Source organism: Ovis canadensis, chromosome 3 (genome assembly GCF_042477335.2).
Source record: "Ovis canadensis isolate MfBH-ARS-UI-01 breed Bighorn chromosome 3, ARS-UI_OviCan_v2, whole genome shotgun sequence".
NCBI lineage: Eukaryota > Metazoa > Chordata > Mammalia > Artiodactyla > Bovidae > Ovis > Ovis canadensis.
Genome location: NC_091247.1, coordinates 95480119 through 95497416, shown reverse-complemented (window position 1 = coordinate 95497416; position 17298 = coordinate 95480119). Strand labels below are relative to the sequence as shown.

Genomic DNA, 17298 nt, shown 5'->3' with positions numbered 1-17298 from the left:
TTAGTGTAGAGGAACTTCTACTTCTGTGCCCATCTCCTACATAGCCTTTATCTCATGACTGCACCATCCAGTGCCTTAGTCTGTCCCAGATTACAGGCTGCTTGAAGGCAAGGATTGGATCTTGTAGGTTTGTGGGTCCTAAACATCCCCAGCATAGCACCTGGTGTGGTTCATGGTAGGTACTCAGTAAATGAATGTTGAATGAATTCATGTTGGAATGGTGTTTAGGAGAGAATTCTAGGTTAGAAATAAAGATTTACACGAGTATTAGTTAAGACTTTTGATTGCAAGTGACAGAAATCTAACCCAACCCAAAGTATTTTAAGCAAAAAAGGATATGTACTAATGCATATAACTGGAAAAAAGAGGGATGAGTGGGTCTTGGGCACAACTGTACACAGATTCTCAAAAATGGGTGAGGACTCTAACTCTGGACTCGACTTCCCTCTGAGTGTTGCCACATTCTTTTCCCCGCCATACATGAGTTTTCTCCTTGTGATGGGTAGAAGTTGCACAGGGCCATAGACAGCTTCATCATCCTTAGCATGTGATCCCAGAGAGACTTTAGTCTTTCATATAAGACTAAAGGAGATCTCTTTAGTCTTTCATATAAATTCCCAGAGAAGAGTTCGGCTGGCTCAGCCTGAGGGACCACCATGTCCAAGATCAGGTACTATGATTGGTCAGGTCTGGGACCAGCATACTGGGATTGGCAGCCCCGTCAGAACTCCACCTTGGAGGAGGAAGGGGAAGCTCACCCAAAAGAAGATGAGATGTTGCTATTAATAGAAGATGAAGAAGACTTGCTAAGCAGATAAAAATAATAGTGTTCACTGCAGGAACTCTCAGTGACCACGCGGGAGTGGAAGCCACGGAAAGGCAAGATTATCAGTGTTTCTGGCAGAGTCAATGTGTGAAAGTGTGACAGTGGGCAAGAGCCAAAGAAGACACATTTTGAGATGGTTGGTCTTATTTGAGGAGATGAAATGCACACACTGGAAAGCCATAAAAAAAAAAAAAAACAGCTAATACCAGATTAGATTAGATTGAGTCTTCTACTGAAAGAGAACCTTGGGCTGGACTTAAAAGTAGACTTGAGATAGACATTTGAGATGGGGGAAGGAGATAACAGGTCCTGAGGATGGTGAAGAGACGGGGCCAGGCTGAAAAAGGAGGCAGGTCTTAGATCTGCAGAGGTTGCTGGTTTGGGGAGACTAGAATACAAAGGAAAATCTCTGACAGTTCTGTCCAGGTGACCACAGTATAGAACTGTGATGGAATTTGAATGGACCACATTTCTGTTTTGCTCTTCTCTCCTCTCCTCCCTCCAACATCTTGCTTGTGTTCAGGCAAAGCTTCATGTTTATGCAGAGGAGGTAGGTAAAATCTAGGCAGAAATATTCCTAAGAATGATTTTTAGTCATTTCTCAGCTCCAGGAGATGGAGGGAAACTGTGGGGTTGGGCGGGCCTCAGGTGAAGACCATGGATTCCAGAGACCCCGTTCTTCCTCTAGCTTGCACCTCCACACTCAGGCCTGTGCCCCCAGGATTACCCCTGATCTTCAAGAAGCCTGGCTAGCAGGTGCTGTGTAGGCCAGATTCCCCCACAGGAAGGACCCGCACTTAGCTGGGACAGACAGGCAAACACAGGTGCTCAGACACTGGACTGAACGGGCATGAAGAATAACCCTGTTCCTGAACAGTTGTGTGTGTGAACCACATTCTCCTTATAATATATCCCTGATCACTTTGCCAACTTCTGCAGTTTTATCTATAACCATTAGTCTAGTCAGGTTTTTAAAATTTCTTCCTGAGTCAATTTTGATCATTTATATTTTCCTAGAAAAGTATTCAGTTAATCCAGATTTTCATAAATTTGGGCCAGGAGTTGTACCTGGTAGCACTTCAGTAATTAAAAAAAATCTTCTCTGTGTCAGTGTTTATATCCTTCTTTTTGCTATAGCACTTGTTTCCCTTCCTTTTCTCTGTGAATAGATTTGCCAGAGGAATATTTACTTTGTTGGTCTTTTCAGAGAACCATCTTTTGGATTACCTCTCAAGGCTACTTTTTTGAGTTTTAATAGACATAAAAAGACAATAATATTGTGATAATAAGTGACTAATATTTAGTTTTTAAAAGAAGTTTTAAGTTGTCTTATACATACTAAGGTACTTTAAATGAAATAATACAATAACTTGGATTTGCTCAAAATTATCCAGTGGAGATGGAAGAGGTGTGAAGTCAGACAACAGTGTACATGTGAACAAAACTGGCTATCAGCTGATAATTTCTGAAGCTAGATGATGAGTACATAAGAGTTATCATCATATTCTCTTTATTTTGGGATATGTGTGAAAATGTCCATAACAAAAAGTTTTTTAATCCCTGTCTCACTATGCATATCAAAATTTTCTAGATGGATGAAAACTCCTTTGTATGAAAGGAAACCACAGATCCTGAAGTATTTGAATGCTACCAGTCATTGTATTTATAGTATTATGGTTGGTTGTTTAAAGCCCTTAATTTTAAAAACATTCTGGACTTCAAAAAATGACCAGGGGCTTCCCTAGTGGCTCAGATGGTAAAGAATCTGCCTGCAATGCAGGAGACCAGGCTTTGATTCCTGGGTCAGGAAGATCCCCTGCAGAAGGGAATGGCTATCCACAAAAGATTCTTGCCTGGAGAATTCCATGGACAGAGGAGCGTGGCAGGCTACAGTCCATGGGGTTGCAAAGAGTCGGACATGACTGAGCAACTGAAAAAAAAAGGGAGACCATAAATTACTAAAAGAAAACATAATATAACTGTTTATATAATCCTTGGGTAGGGATGGACTTCCTAAGAATGACAACCAAATGAGAAATCCTAAAGATTTTACTCATGCAAACTTTAAAGCTTTAGCATGTCAGTAAAGATTATAAACAAAAGTAAAAGCCAATCAACACATGAGAAAAATATTTGCAGTATATAAATGACAAAAGATCAATATTATAAAAAGCCTTTGCAAATCAATAAGCAAAGATAAACCTTCAGTACAAAAATGAGCAAAGCAGTACATAGTCAAGTTACCAAAGAGATATAAATGACTGATAAATTGTGAAAAAAATGTCCAGCCATTAGTAATCCAAAAAAATGCAAGCGAAATAGCCAGGCCATTTTTCAAACTGGCAAGACTACATCGAAGCCAATGCATGAAGCTGTGGAATTTGGCTGCAGCTGACAGATGATGGGCACCACTGAAGGATCGTCAACAGGAGTTATCCCATATCAGAGGCATCTGGTGGTACCTTATACAGGATGCTAGAGAGCTGTGAGACCCAAGACTGGACCTCGGGGACTTTGAGGGGTGGGGGGAGCATGAAGCAGAAGAGAACAGTTGTGTTAAGAGCATTCAAAGGAAAAATCAGCCAGTCTTGATGATTAGCAGGGAGCAAAATTGAGATGGCCAGGGCTGTGGGTGGCACTGCTGAGGGAAACAAGGATACTGGGGAGTGTGTCAGGGGAAGTCCAAGGTTAGTCTTTTGACACTGTGGGTCACTGTGTTATTCTAAAGCCTCATTCCTAGCAACCAATTCAAACTGTTAAATCTACAAAAAAAAATTTGCTGCCTCACACAATTGACAAGTCCTGGGTTAAAGTTTTCGGCACATCTGGCTCTGTGGCTCAGGGGAGTCATAAAGAGTCTTTTTCTTCACCTTTCCCAAAGAGAGGGCAGAAAGGGCCACCAGCAGCTCCAGCCTCACATCCTGCCGGTTTTGCACAGATCCTGGAGGGCTGTATTGGCCTGGCCTAGGAAACTTCCCCAAGATTAAGTGACGGCTGTGACTGATGAAAAGGCCAAGGTCATATGAGCTCCCCTGGCAAAGCTCATGGAGGTCAGCCAAACAACATTGACTCAGAGAGGAGGGAATGGTTCTCCAAGGGAAAACTGGGGTGTGCACCTACCAAGGGGGACTGGAGTTGAGCAGCAAAACCAACAAATGTCCATTCCCTTCTACCTCTGTCCAAGATCTAAACAGATCCCCCTTCTCATATAAAAATTTTCTGTTTTATCATAATGCAGTTAGCCCTCACAAAACTTAAAACACGCTTGTCCCATCTCCGAAAGGAAAGGCTCCCAGTTCTCCCCCACTTACTACGTCCAGCCCCAACGCAAGTCTTGTCTCTTATGGTGTTGAGCTAGTCCTTCCTGGTCTTTCAATTTATGGCCAAACTACAACAATGGAGGAAAAGTCGGATAGCTGAAATAGCAAAACCTTTCCAGTTGAAGAGGGGAGGGGAGGGAGAACACTCCAGGATCACAGGTCCATAGCCCGGACCACAAGCTTGACCAGTCAGTGTGGACAAGGTGCCCTCGCCCACCTAGCAGCTGCTCTGCTTCTGCTGTCTTGAGAGCCTCCGTTATCCTTCATGCTTTGTGGCCACGTGCACAAGGGGCTTTGAGGGGTCACCTCCCATTGGTACAAATTTGGGGGCGGGAACACTTCAGGGGTTGAGTAATCCCTGGCCTTTGTTTTCCAGGTTTGTGGGGGTTTCCTGGCAATACAATCCCTTTAATCATTAGAAAGCTCTCAGTCAGTCTGCATTCAGCCATCCCCAGAGCTATTAACCAAACCAGAGACCTCATTGAAAGTTATAATTCTTGAATCAAGTCCCTGGTGATGGTGTTGGGGGAGGAGGAGGAGTTGTCTCTTAGCAACAGATCTTGGTGCTCTGCTTGTCCCAGGAGCCCATGGTTCTGTGGCTCTCATAGGGCTCTGCCGCAGGGCAGTGCAACTCCTGGTCTGTGGTGAGAGGCAGAGCTCTCTGCCCCTTCTCCCTCAAGCTGCAACCCACTGGAAGCTGCTTGTAATGGAAGCCGCGGTGGCCTCTGTTGAGCTGGGAGGAGTTCAAGAGGGCCTGAGGAGTCAAGAGCCTGTCAGGCTCCAGGTGTGTCTCCCTCTGTGTTTCCAGCCTGTCTGTCTTTGCTTGAACTGACTTTAGCTAGCAGCACAGAACTGGCTCTTAATTATCTGACTCTCAGCCCTATTGAATTACTGGCCTCAGGCAGAAAGGGCCTCTCTGGGCAAAGCAGCATTTTCTTCCTTTCTGCTTTCAGATGAGCCCCTTTCAGCCAAAGTATCTCTTGTTGGACATTTTTCTACAGGTCCCCTAAAGTTCTAGCTCACCTCTAGAGGCAGTGGGAGAGTTTAGTCAGCTGCTTTGCTGCTGTGTAGCAGGCAGGGGAAGTGGCACTATCCTGTTTAGTTCAGCCAATTCCTTCTTTCAAAAAAATTTGACTTCTGAAGCTAATTTCTGAGTTTGGACTTTTTCCTAGTACAGACTGGCTAAAGCAGAAAAGGGAATTGACTGGCTGACCTAACTGAACAGACCAGGACCTCAAACTGTGAGGAATCGCTCTTTCTCCGTCTCAGTTCTACCTCTCTGTATTGGCTTAATTCCCAGGTGGTTCCTCCCAAAGGAGACAAAGATGGCCCTCACAGCCTGGCCCGCCCTGCGCTTAGAAACCTGAGCCCAAAGAGGATGCTTTCCCCAGTAATGCCAGAGAAGTCCTGGAGAAATGACTCATTGACTCAAGTTAGGTGATCTGTGCCCATCTCAGGACTCTGATTGGCCAGGCCTAAATCACATTCTGACCCCTGGGGGAACCATCAGCTCCCACTCAGACCACATGGACTGAGAAAGTGGGGAAGAAAGGATGGTTCCCCAATGTCAAGGCAGGGTGCTGTTGTCAGGAGGACTGGGAGCTGGGCTGGCATAGAGAACAGGCATCCATTCATACACCCAGGTCTAAAGCCAGAAGGCAAATGGAACTTAAGAGTAGGTCAGGATGGAGAGTTGGAGCTGAAAGTAAAGGCTTAAAGATATAAGTGAGCCAGACTGTGGTACTGAACCAGACAGAGGCAAAAGGGGCGTGAAGGCACGCCTCCCATCAGAAGACAGGACGGTTAGGAACACAGCAAGAAGAAAATGTTAGAGAGCCCAAACAGGGCAGCTGCACGGCAGCCTGCCAACATGGAGCAGTCAGTGGTATCATCCAAGAAACCAAGTAGGTGAAGACGCTTGACGACAACTACATTGTCTGATTAGCAGATGGCCTGTGACTTGGAAGGGCACAGTGACAGCCGAGGAGATTGAAGGCCAGTTACAGGGTAGAGAGCCCACGAGGAAGGGGAAGGGTGACCAGAAGCGAGGGACGAGGCAGGACGGACAGCAGGAGCTGAGGGTGGCCAGGAGTGGGCTGCCAGGAAGGGACCTGGAGAAGACAAACATCATGGCCCTTGGAGCAAAGGGCAGAGCAGGGATGAGAGACAGTGGGACAGAAGCAGGCACAGAAAGAGTGACATGCACACATCGGTATCATTAAGCGAGGTGGCATCTCGGTCACTGCAGCATGGTACCAGTAGTCCCGCTGGTTTGATGAGTGTGGTTGCAAGACATGGAAATGAGCTTTTTTTTTTTTTTTTTTGAGATATACATACAGCTGGTACATACAGTACACTAAACTTAAATGTACGTGTGCATACACTGTATAACTTTATACCTGTATAGCCACCACTCATATCAAGATAAAGAACATTTTCAGCATCACATAGTTACCTCCTGCCCCTTTCTAGTCCATATGAGTCCCAGAGGTAACCTCTGTTCTGACTTCTGTCCTCATCAGTTTAGTCTGTTCTCCATGTGTACGGAATCCAACAGTATGCACTCTAGTCTGGCTTCTGTCATGCAGCATGATATTAAATGGCTTCATCCATGTTCCATGTACCCACCGTTCCTTCTTATTCCCGGGTAACATCCCATTATGAATATAACACGATTTATCCATTCTACTAGTGATGGGCACTTCGGTTATGTCCAGGTTGTTACTATCATAAATAAAACTAATGCCTTCCCCCCGCCCCCTTAGAGAATTCTCATTCTTTCTCACTCTCATACATGCACAGCCCTCACGCAGGTCCTGGAGCAGGCCAGTCTCCTCTGGGAGGTCTGGCCACTGGTCTCCTTGCCCCTCTCTTGTGAGCACGTGTTTTCCGGGGAAGTCAGTTTCGTCAAGGGTGGCGGATACAGGCTGGAGATGGGGAGGGATACCCCCTTCCTAAGGCTTGCTCCCCTCTCTTCTAGCCTCCTTGCCCCTGGCTGCCAGCGCCCTGAGCCTGCCTGACCCCTCAGGGGGGCTCGCCCGCGTCCCCCCATGAGCGCGCCCGGCTGACCTCCAGGGCAGCCGCGGTGGAGCCCGGGCGCCACGGGGGCAGCGGGGCCATGGCCTCGCTGGACCTGCCCTACCGCTGCCCGCGCTGCGGGGAGCACAAGCGCTTCCGGAGCCTGTCGTCGCTGCGCGCGCACCTGGAGTACAGCCACACGTACGAGACGCTCTACATTCTCTCCAAGACCAACAGCATCTGCGACGGCGCCGCGGCGGCCTTCCCGCTGGCGCCCGAGCCCGCCGCCCTGCTGGCCGTGCCGGGCGCCCGGCGCGAGGTCTTCGAGAGCACGTCCTTTCAGGGCAAGGAGCAGGCAGTCGGGCAGTCGTCCGCCGCGCCACACCTGCTGCACCACCATCACCACCACGCGCCCCTCGCCCACTTTCCCGGCGACCTGGTGCCGGCCGGCCTGCCTTGCGAGGAGCTGGCGGAGCCGGGCCTCGTGCCCGCCGCGCGCTACGCGCTCCGCGAGATCGAGATCCCGCTGGGGGAGCTGTTCGCCCGCAAGTCCGTGGCCTCCTCGGCGTGCTCGACGCCGCCGCCCGGGCCTGGCCCCGGCCCCTGCCCCGGGCCCGCGTCCGCCTCGCCCGCGTCTCCCTCGCCCGCCGACGTGGCTTACGAAGAGGGCCTGGCCCGCCTCAAGATCCGGGCGCTGGAGAAGCTGGAGGTGGACCGACGGCTGGAGCGGCTGAGCGAGGAGGTGGAGCAGAAGATCGCAGGCCAGGTGGGCCGGCTGCAGGCCGAGCTGGAGCGAAAGGCGGCGGAGCTGGAGACTGCGCGGCAGGAGAGCGCGCGGCTGGGGCGTGAGAAAGAGGAGCTGGAGGAGCGCGCCTCCGAGCTCTCGCGCCAGGTGGACGTGAGTGTGGAGCTGCTGGCCTCGCTCAAGCAGGACCTGGTGCACAAAGAACAGGAGCTGAGCCGCAAGCAGCAGTGAGTGGCCCACAGGGCCCAGTGGGTGGGTGTGTCCGCGAATGTGCCAGAGTCGGTGATGGCATCACTGTGTTCCCGCCACCATCGTGAGTGTGGCTGTGTGTGCGGCCGAATTACGCGGGCACTGTGGCCGCTGGCATGTAATGGTGGTGCGCGTGGGGCCATGAGTGGCATGAAGGTGTGAGTTTAGGACTCTGAGACCATTGCAGTGTGACCGCGTTCATGTGTGTGAATGTCTTTCTCGGCCATCTCTTTGCTCCTTGACAAGGCTGTTTCCTGATTGTGACATCAGACTCTTCTCTTCTGCCAACCCAAAGACAAGGCTCAATTCTCTCCTTTCCCTCCTCAGGTTTTTTCCTATCTATTGTATCATTCTTTTCTCTCCTCCTCAGAGAAAAACTTGAAAATATTGTTTCTACTTGTCTTCGATTTCTTTCCCCACTTTCTCTCTTGAGCCCACTCTGATCAGGCATCCACCAACATCTTTATCCTCCATGTCATCAATGACCTTCATCATGTTACGAAGCCCAACTCATCCTCTTATTTGGCCCCTTGGCAGCCATTTGACACAGCTGATCCTTGAAACAAATCTTTTAACTTGGCTTCTAAAGATACTCTCCTGGAATTTCCATCTCTCTCTATTGGCTTCCTCTCAGCCTTTGCTGGGCTTCTCCTCATTCCTCTGGTCTTCAAACGTAGATGTTATTTGTCCCTATCGTGATAAGCCCCATGGGGGCAGGGATTTTTTTTCTGCTTTGTTCACTGCTGTAGCCCCAACACCTAGAACGGTGCCTGGCACCTAGAAGGTGCCCATACATGTTGAATGGATGCATGAGTGACTATGAATGCTTGTGAGAGTAAATACTCACATGACTCTTTTAAGTATGCTGTGTGTGCAACTCCTGGAGGTTGGTGCAACCATAAGTGTGCTTTTCTGCATCTGAGAGCGTTTCTGAAAATGTGTGTGTGTGTGTGTGTTTGAATGTGTTGGTAGGACTGTGCCTCAGCCTGTGCGTGCCTGTGGATGAACGTTATATGAATATGTGTACATGAGTGTGTGGAGCTGGCTACTGGGCTATGTGTGGGCTTCTGGAGGGAGGAGGTGGCTGTGTGTGACTGAACATGCCTGTGAGTACTTCTGTGGGGAGCAGGGGTGTCTGCTTGTGTGCTTGGGTCTGGGTTGGTGGGGTGTGAACGTATGACTAGGGGTGTATGCCTGCATTTCTGTATGCGCTGTTGTGTGGGCAGTGTTCCTGGGTGTGCTCTGCATGTACCCACGTGACCACGAGCAGACACTGTGGCCAGCTGTGCCCTTGTCTTTCCCTACTGCTCAGGGTTTCCTCCAGCGGGTGGGTGGGCAGCCAGGCCAGGGCACTCGGGTAAGAGACTGCTCTGGGCCCAGGGAGGTGGTGCAGATCGACCAGTTCCTGAAGGAGACGGCGGCGCGGGAGGCCAGCGCCAAGCTGAGGCTGCAGCAGTTCATCGAGGAGCTCCTCGAGCGGGCCGACCGGGCCGAGCGGCAGCTGCAGGTCATCAGCAGCAGCTGTGGCAGCACGCCCAGTGCCAGCCTGGGCCGCGGAGGTGGGGGAGCTGGTGCTGGGCCCAGTACCCGGGCCTCAGGCAGGACGGTGAGTGCCCACCTGCCTTCCCTCCTTTGCCTGCCCAGCTGACCCCTACCACCTCGCCTCACACATGACTGAATCTCCCTCTGATACTCCGTGCTTCCTTCTTTGGCTCTTCCCCATGAGCAGACTGCAGTCCTGAAGCAGGGGTCCAGGAATAGGGGAGCCCCTCCCTGAGGCTGTAGTGAGATACCATCCAGCAACCCCAGCCCTCAGGCAGGGGCTCCCCTCTGCCCATCTCTGCAAATGAGAGCCCAGGAGCCACAAGCCGGGGTCTGGGGTGTGTGGTGGGTACAGGGAGGGGGCTGGTGAGCCTGCTTCTCTGGGCTGTCTGTCTGTCTACTTGTCCATCTCTCCCAACTGTTTTTCTTTTTCTCTCTTTTCTCCCCCATCTCTTATCTCCATCTTATACCCTGTTTCTCCCACTCCTTCTCATCCTCTGGCCCCCTCTGCCTCCTGCCTTTCCTTCCCTCTCTGGGGGCCCACAGCGAGAACACCACGCGGGCCCAGCCATGCCTAGCACGTATGCAGTGTCCCGGCATGGCTCCTCTCCCAGCACAGGGTAAGCCACGGGCCTGGCCCGTCCTGCACAGCCCACCGTCCCCTAGAAAGATCCACTGCTCTGCTGGCCCTTCTGGGGCTTGGCTTCTCCTCCGCCCCCATCCTCCTTGGGTCACCTCTGTCTGCCTTTCCACACTCAGAGAGGACTCTTGGACAGTAGGGTGGGTGGATTGCCCTTGGCCAGTGGTAGGTGGTATGGAGAGTTTGGGCAGGCCTAGGACCCCTTGCTCCTCACCGTCTGGTCCACCCCCCACCCCAGGGCCTCCAGTCGCATCCCAGCTGCATCTCAGAGCTCAGGTTGTTATGACAGTGACAGTCTGGAGCTGCCCCGGCCAGAAGAGGGGGCCCCCGAGGACAGCGGCCCCGGGGGCTTAGGCACGAGGGTGCAGGCTGCCAACGGCGGCTCGGAGCGGGGCCAGCCCCCTCGCAGCTCTGGACTGCGGCGCCAGGCCATCCAGAACTGGCAGCGCAGACCCCGTCGACACAGCACGGAAGGGGAGGAAGGTGACGTCTCCGACGTGGGCTCCAGAACCACCGAGTCAGAGGCTGAGGGCCCCTCGGATGTCCCCCGCCCTGGGCCTGCTATGGCTGGGCCGGTGAGCAGCTGCCGGCTCTCTGGTGAGTCCCGAGGGGGTGGGTACTGAGAGACCGGGTTTTCCGTGGTGCTGACCGCTCTCAGGGGACACAAGGCTGAGGCAGTAAATCTCCTGGGCTCCTGCACTGCCTCTCCCCTTGCCCCAGACTTCCCACATGTGCAGGGCCCTGCAGGCTTAGGGCAGGAGCTGCTGGGACACGGGGATCCATTCACGTGACATTCACAGGAGAGGAGTTGGGAGTTCAAAGTGAAGCCGGGGGCCAGTGGGGCAAGCCCTCTCCCATATCCATACAAGGCCACATGCGTCTGTGGGTGGGTCCGGGGGCAGAAAGCCCAGGTCAGGGTGCACGGCTGTGCCTGGTGACTGCTCTGGGCAACCTCACCTGCCTTCTGTTCACAGATGCACTGCTTCTATCCAAACCCTTTCCCTCCTCCAATCTTGACTCAGTTGCCTCCTCTAGGGGATGACTTTGGACAGTGTCATGATATAAGACCTTAAAAAGAAAGTTCACTTGAGGAAGGGCCACCTTTTCCTAATTTGCAAAATTAGAGAGGGGGATAATGCAAAAGAGGGGGAAGCAGAGGCCCTTTGTCCCTCCTCCCCAGTTTCTGGTCCCCCAGCATGGTTCTGTCATGCCCATTCCTCCTGCAGTTCCTGCCCTACCCCAGCTCCCCACCTGTATACCCCCCCACTGACCTCTGACCCTGTGGTATTTGGCAGCCCGCCCGGAGGGAGGCAGTGGGCGGGGTCGGCGAGCTGAGAGGGGAAGCCCCTCCCGCTCCAATGAGGTCATCAGCCCCGAGATCCTCAAGATGCGAGCTGCCCTGTTCTGCATCTTCACCTACCTGGACACGCGCACTCTGCTACACGCCGCCGAGGTCTGCCGGGACTGGCGCTTCGTGGCCCGCCACCCTGCCGTCTGGACCCGGGTGCTGCTTGAGAACGCCCGCGTCTGTTCCAAGGTGCCTGTCCGTCTCTGCCGTCCTGCTCTCCCAGTCACCTTTGCTGTGACCCTATCTTTTCCCTGGCAGAGTCTAGCCCTGCAAGGTCTGGCTGGTCCTTGCAACCCTTACCACACCCCAGCTTTAACCTGGCTCCCCGACATGTTCTCCTGAGGCCTCCCATCCTGGGGCTGGTCCATCTCCTGCCAACTGGACTCACATCCCATTATGCCCAGGTAACTCCTCTCTCCCTGCAGTTCCTGGCAATGCTGGCTCAGTGGTGCACCCAGGCCCACTCGCTGACACTGCAGAACCTGAAGCCTCGGCAGCGGGGCAAGAAGGAGAGCAAAGAGGAGTATGCCCGGAGTACCCGGTGAGGCCATGCGGTGGGGGTGGGGGGACCGCTCCTGGGCTGCGGACCCAGAGTGATGTCAGGGTGCTTCCCAGAGGAGGATCTGGCTGCAGACAGTGCCCTGACTTCTTGGCTGTCCCCAGGGGCTGCTTGGAGGCAGGCCTGGAGTCTCTGCTGAAGGCAGCGGGGGGAAACCTGTTGATCCTGCGCATCTCCCACTGCCCCAACATCCTCACTGACCGTTCGCTGTGGCTGGCTAGCTGCTACTGCCGCGCCCTGCAGGCCGTCACCTACAGGTGGGTCCCCACTGCTGGGGGCGAGGGATCGGCCAGAGGGATCCCTGAGCTCTGCATACGCATACCTTCCCCCTCCCCCCAGGGCTCTGGGGCAGAAGGACCCAAGAGCTCTGCGACCCAAAGGAAAGGAGCAGAGGCCTCCAGAGTGGGTGGCCCCAGCTTTTGTCTTTTCAACAGAAGTGCCACAGACCCAGTGGGCCATGAGGTCATCTGGGCCCTGGGCGCAGGCTGCAGAGAGATCGTCTCCCTCCAGGTGGCGCCACTTCACCCCTGGTGAGCGAGGCTGCGGTGGGGATGGGCAGGGCTGGGCCCGGTGTGGGGGTGAGGACCCAGCAGATGTGGGCCCCTTCCATGTGCTGTTTGGGGTGAGAGATTCACATTCATCAGTCTGTCTTTAGGCTTCAGAACCAGACGCGGGATCATGGCCTGGCTTGCGGGCAGTGTAACTTTGGGCTACCCGGTCATGCCTTAGTTTCTCAACTGCACAGTAAAAGTGGTATCAAGGATCTGTGGATCTTATTAAGCCTGTAGCTGGCTCAGCTGAGATGTGTGCCTAAAGGCTGCAGAGCCCACAGAGTGTTCAGAAACGCTGGCCTGAGATAGCCAGCTTTGACACGTGAAAGGCAGTTAGGGAGGTCAGTGTATAATACACAAAAGAGCTGGTTTTCAGAGAATCCAGAGTATGAGATCATTCATCGCTCTACTTGGAATTCTCAAACTACCAGGCTTTTTCACTCCCTGCTCGTGCCCTGCAAGACTCTCTCTTCATGACACCGCCTCACGGGTCCCCAGTATCCCATCACTAACACTCAGGATTTGTCAATGCTCCCCTGTCTCCATTCCTCTTGCGCCTGGTCCTAGCCCCTATCTAGTCAATTTTACAATAATTTCTCAATGTTTCAGTTTACACCAGACTCATGTTTCTTGGGGCAGAGGCTGTGAATGTCCATTTCCGTGCCCCTGGTACTGAGTGTGTGGCAGCAGCTGGGGGTTGTTAAGTGATGAAGTGTTCAGAGAAGTAGCAGGTTTGCTGTGAGTGGTGGGCAGGGCCCAACAAGCAGTAAGTGTGGAAAGGAAGGCTGGGCCAAGGTCAGGTCTTGCCTAAGAGATTTAGGTTTTTGCATTTTATCAGGAAAGCACTGGGAAGCCACTGGGGGACTATAGATCTTAACAAATGGGATTACATCAGACCGGTAATGTTCTCTGTCTTCCCCTACACTGTGTGCCTCTTGGAGGCAGGGTCCATGTCTATATGTCACCACTATATCCCTAGTGAGCGAGTGAAAGTCGCTCAGTCATGTCCGACTCTTTGCGACCCCATGGACTGACTATACAGTCCATGGAATTCTCCAGGCCAGAATACTGGAGTGGGTAGCCGTTCCCTTCTCCAGGGGGTCTTCCCAACCCACAGATCGAACCCAGGTCTCCCACACTGCAGGTGAATTCTGGCCCAGCTCTGTTGTTCTTAGTCATGGCAGGACTTGAGAAGCATTTTGTTGAATGACTGAGAAAACGTGGGAGTGAGTGACTCTGGGCAGCCGCTGGATGAACTGGCAGGGAGACTAGTTGCATAATCAGGTGAATGTTGATTGTGGTCTGAGCTGTGGATTGAAGAGTTGTTGAGGAATCAGAATCTGCAGGTCTTGGCGGGAAGTGAAGGAGGAAGAGTCAGGGAAGATCCCAGGTTTCTGACTTGAACAGTTGGGTGGTTGGTGGGGCCCTCGCCTTGTGGGGCGGGTCCTGACCGAGGAGCGGGCTTAGGATAGCATGCAGCCAGGGGCTCCCTGACGACCCTCCCTCCACCCCATTCTCCAGCCAGCAGCCCATGCGATTCAGTAACCGCTGCCTACAGATGATCGGTCGCTGTTGGCCCCACCTCCGGGCTCTGGGGGTCGGGGGTGCCGGCTGTGGGGTGCAGGGCCTGGCATCACTCGGTGAGTCTCTCCGTGGGACTGGCGTGGGGGTGATGGGAAGCAGGCGTGGGTGCATCACTGAAATCCTAGCGGGGCTCAGGCAGTGGTGTGGGTGGCGGCAGGAAGTGACCTGGGTGTTTGTCAGCAGGCCCTCCCCTCTCCTTCCTTCTTCCTAGCGAGAAACTGCATGCGGCTGCAGGTGCTGGAGTTGGACCACGTGTCGGAGATCACCCAGGAGGTGGCGGCTGAGGTCTGCCGGGAAGGCCTGAAGGGCCTGGAGATGCTGGTGCTCACAGCCACCCCTGTAACCCCCAAGGCCCTGCTGCATTTCAACAGTGAGTGATGGGGAACAGGGGTGGGGTGCCACTGTCAACTCTTACCACGTCTTGTCAGCAGGTAGCATAGCCAACTCCCTCTTGCTCCTGGTCAGCAAACGCCAACACTGGGGTCAGGTTGACCAGGGTTCTAGCCCTGGCTTTGCCACCGGTGCCTTCTGAGGCCAGGGTGGCATTGAAGGCCTGCCAGCATCTGACCTGAATGGTTTAGTTCAGCCAAATGGACATGTGTTGCTTGTGCTCTTTCCATGCTGGAGACATGGGCTGTTCAGTATCATCTACCATCTACCCCCATGTGAGCCTCCAGCCAAGGGCAAGGGCTGAACACATGGGTTCTGGAGCTTACTGACCTATGTGTGCATTCTGTCTTTACTGCTTATTAGCTGTGTGACTTTGGGCAGGTCACTATACTTCTCTTGAGTCTGTATCCCCATCTTTTAAGTGGAATTCTAAGCTGAATGGGCAGGAAGGTTAATGAGATAATGTGTATTAGCCCCCCAGGACAATTCTCAGGGTGAAGCCTTCAGCACGCCTCTGCTGGCCCCTACCTCCCTCCAGCCCCCACTCCCTCCCTATGATTCCTCCACCTTCATTAAGGATGCAGGTGCCCAGCTTGAGCTGCACACACCCAAGTGAGTCCCTCATCGGGGACCATTTGGCCCCTGGCAGGACCCCATATCCTGAGCACTGCAGGTTCCTTGACTTTCTTATCATCGCCAGAATCTTCTTCTTCCCTCCCCTTCAATCTCATGGCCCTGCCCTGGGCTGACCATCAGAACTAACTGCTTGGCCTCCAAAATCTTAACTTCTAGATCCTCTCAGCCTCCTGACCTTCTTGCTTCTCCTGCCCTGACTTCATGGCAACATCCAGTCCCTTAAGCCCTCTGCTCCCAACTAACCTGCCCCCTGCCTCCACTCCTCCAGTGCTCTGGCTGGCCGAGACTCAGCAGCTGCACCTCAGCTTCTCTGTTCCTGTAATTCATCTCCACATACCCAGACCATAGCACAACGGTCCCCTCTGCCAGCGAAGTTGCTGGAACCCCTGCACAGCTGGCTATCATCCACTCATCCTCCCAGAGTCCACCACGGCCTGTGCTCTGGGACCTCACGCTCTTTCTCTCCTTGCCCAGGGGAGCCGGGGGCAGCATGGGTCTGCTCCCAGTGCCTAGCACACAGCTGCCTCTCAGCGTGTTCTGATTTCATTAATTGATAAGAGAAGACAGGTCTCTTGCCCAGGTCAGGCATGGGCCCCACCTCACTTACCTTTTCCTAGGCATCTGCCGGAACCTCAAGTCCATTGTGGTTCAGATTGGGATTGCCGATTATTTCAAAGAGCCTAGCAGTCCTGAGGCCCAGAAGCTGTTTGAGGACATGATAACAAAGCTCCAGGTGAGCAGCTGGCTCTGATCAAGACCCCCAGGGCACCCCGCGGCTGGGACTGGTGACCTGGGTGTTTGAAGGGAGGGCTCCGCCTGTCTGCCCCAACGGGAACTAACTCAGGTTTGGTCCACAGGCCCTACGGCGGAGGCCCGGCTTCTCTAAGATCCTGCACATCAAGGTGGAAGGCTGCTAACCCGGGTTGGGGGCGGCAGGGCCCCTGCCAGCCCCACACCAGCCGCGCTCTTTGGACCTCCAGAGGAATCCTGATCTGGACTAGACTTTTGGAGGCTTGGTGTTATCCCTGGTTTCTGGGAGAGGGGTTGTCAGTCTCCTGTCCTCCTGCTGGGACAGTGGGACGCAGGCCTGACCCTAAGCGCTTCCTCTCCAGGGCAGGGGCTTGGACAGCTGTCCCCCACCTCCACCCCACCCCCATCTGGAGCAGCCCTCTAGGCACAGCCAGCGAAGAGCTGAGTCTCCACCAGCACTTGGTGTCATCGCCCTGAGGATCTGCAGTAACCACCAGTGGCTCCTTGGCTGCTCAGGCTGTTGGGGCCGGCCTCCCCTTTGTGAGGCCCAGCCTCCTGGTCGGGAGCCTCTGTCAGGCCCCAGACCAGAGGGGTTGCTCCAACAGACAGCTCAGACTTGGCGCAGAGGCTCTTCTCTTCCCCCTGCTCAGTCCCAGCCTTCTGCGGGGCATCCCCTTCAGGCAGCCTGCCAGGGCTCTGGGTCCGTATTCTCCAGGGATAAGCCTAGGGATCTTGGGGATGTGGTCAGCTGAGAGTGGGAAGTAGGGGGTTCAGTGAGGTAGTGGGGTCGGCTTGGAAGGGCAAGACATCTATTCAGAACTTCTCCCTGAGACATCCAGGCCACGCCTCCCAAGGGTGGATATTGCCAGGGTGAGAAAACTTCGAGTTTTTACTACTGTAGAAAAGACAAGACTCCTCCCAGCCACCACATATCCCATGACACACCAGAACTAAATTCAGAGCTATGAGGCGCATGTTTCTATACCTTCACCAATCCTGAGCCTCTGGAGGGGCCAGGTCCCAGCTCTGGGAAATGCTGTCAGCAGTGAGAAGCGGTTCCTGTCCTCAAGGAGTATACTTCTAATCTGGGTGCTTGGACAGGAATCTGATGGCCTTTGGGTCCCCAAGGTCATGTGAGAG

At 53.5% G+C, this 17298-nt stretch overlaps 1 protein-coding gene across 1 annotated transcript; it reads left to right on the top strand.

Moving 5' to 3' along the window:
• Window positions 1-7200: 7200 nt before the first annotated feature.
• Window positions 7201-16398, top strand: FBXO41 (F-box protein 41). The gene is made up of 12 exons (XM_069580505.1): window positions 7201-8136; window positions 9539-9764; window positions 10247-10320; window positions 10579-10937; window positions 11636-11877; window positions 12114-12229; window positions 12352-12504; window positions 12682-12777; window positions 14320-14438; window positions 14594-14752; window positions 16026-16141; window positions 16266-16398. Exons 1-12 carry the CDS (start codon window positions 7265-7267, stop codon window positions 16323-16325), a joined length of 2592 nt encoding a protein of 863 aa, XP_069436606.1. The 5' UTR covers window positions 7201-7264; the 3' UTR covers window positions 16326-16398.
• The last annotated feature ends 900 nt before the right edge of the window (window positions 16399-17298 follow it).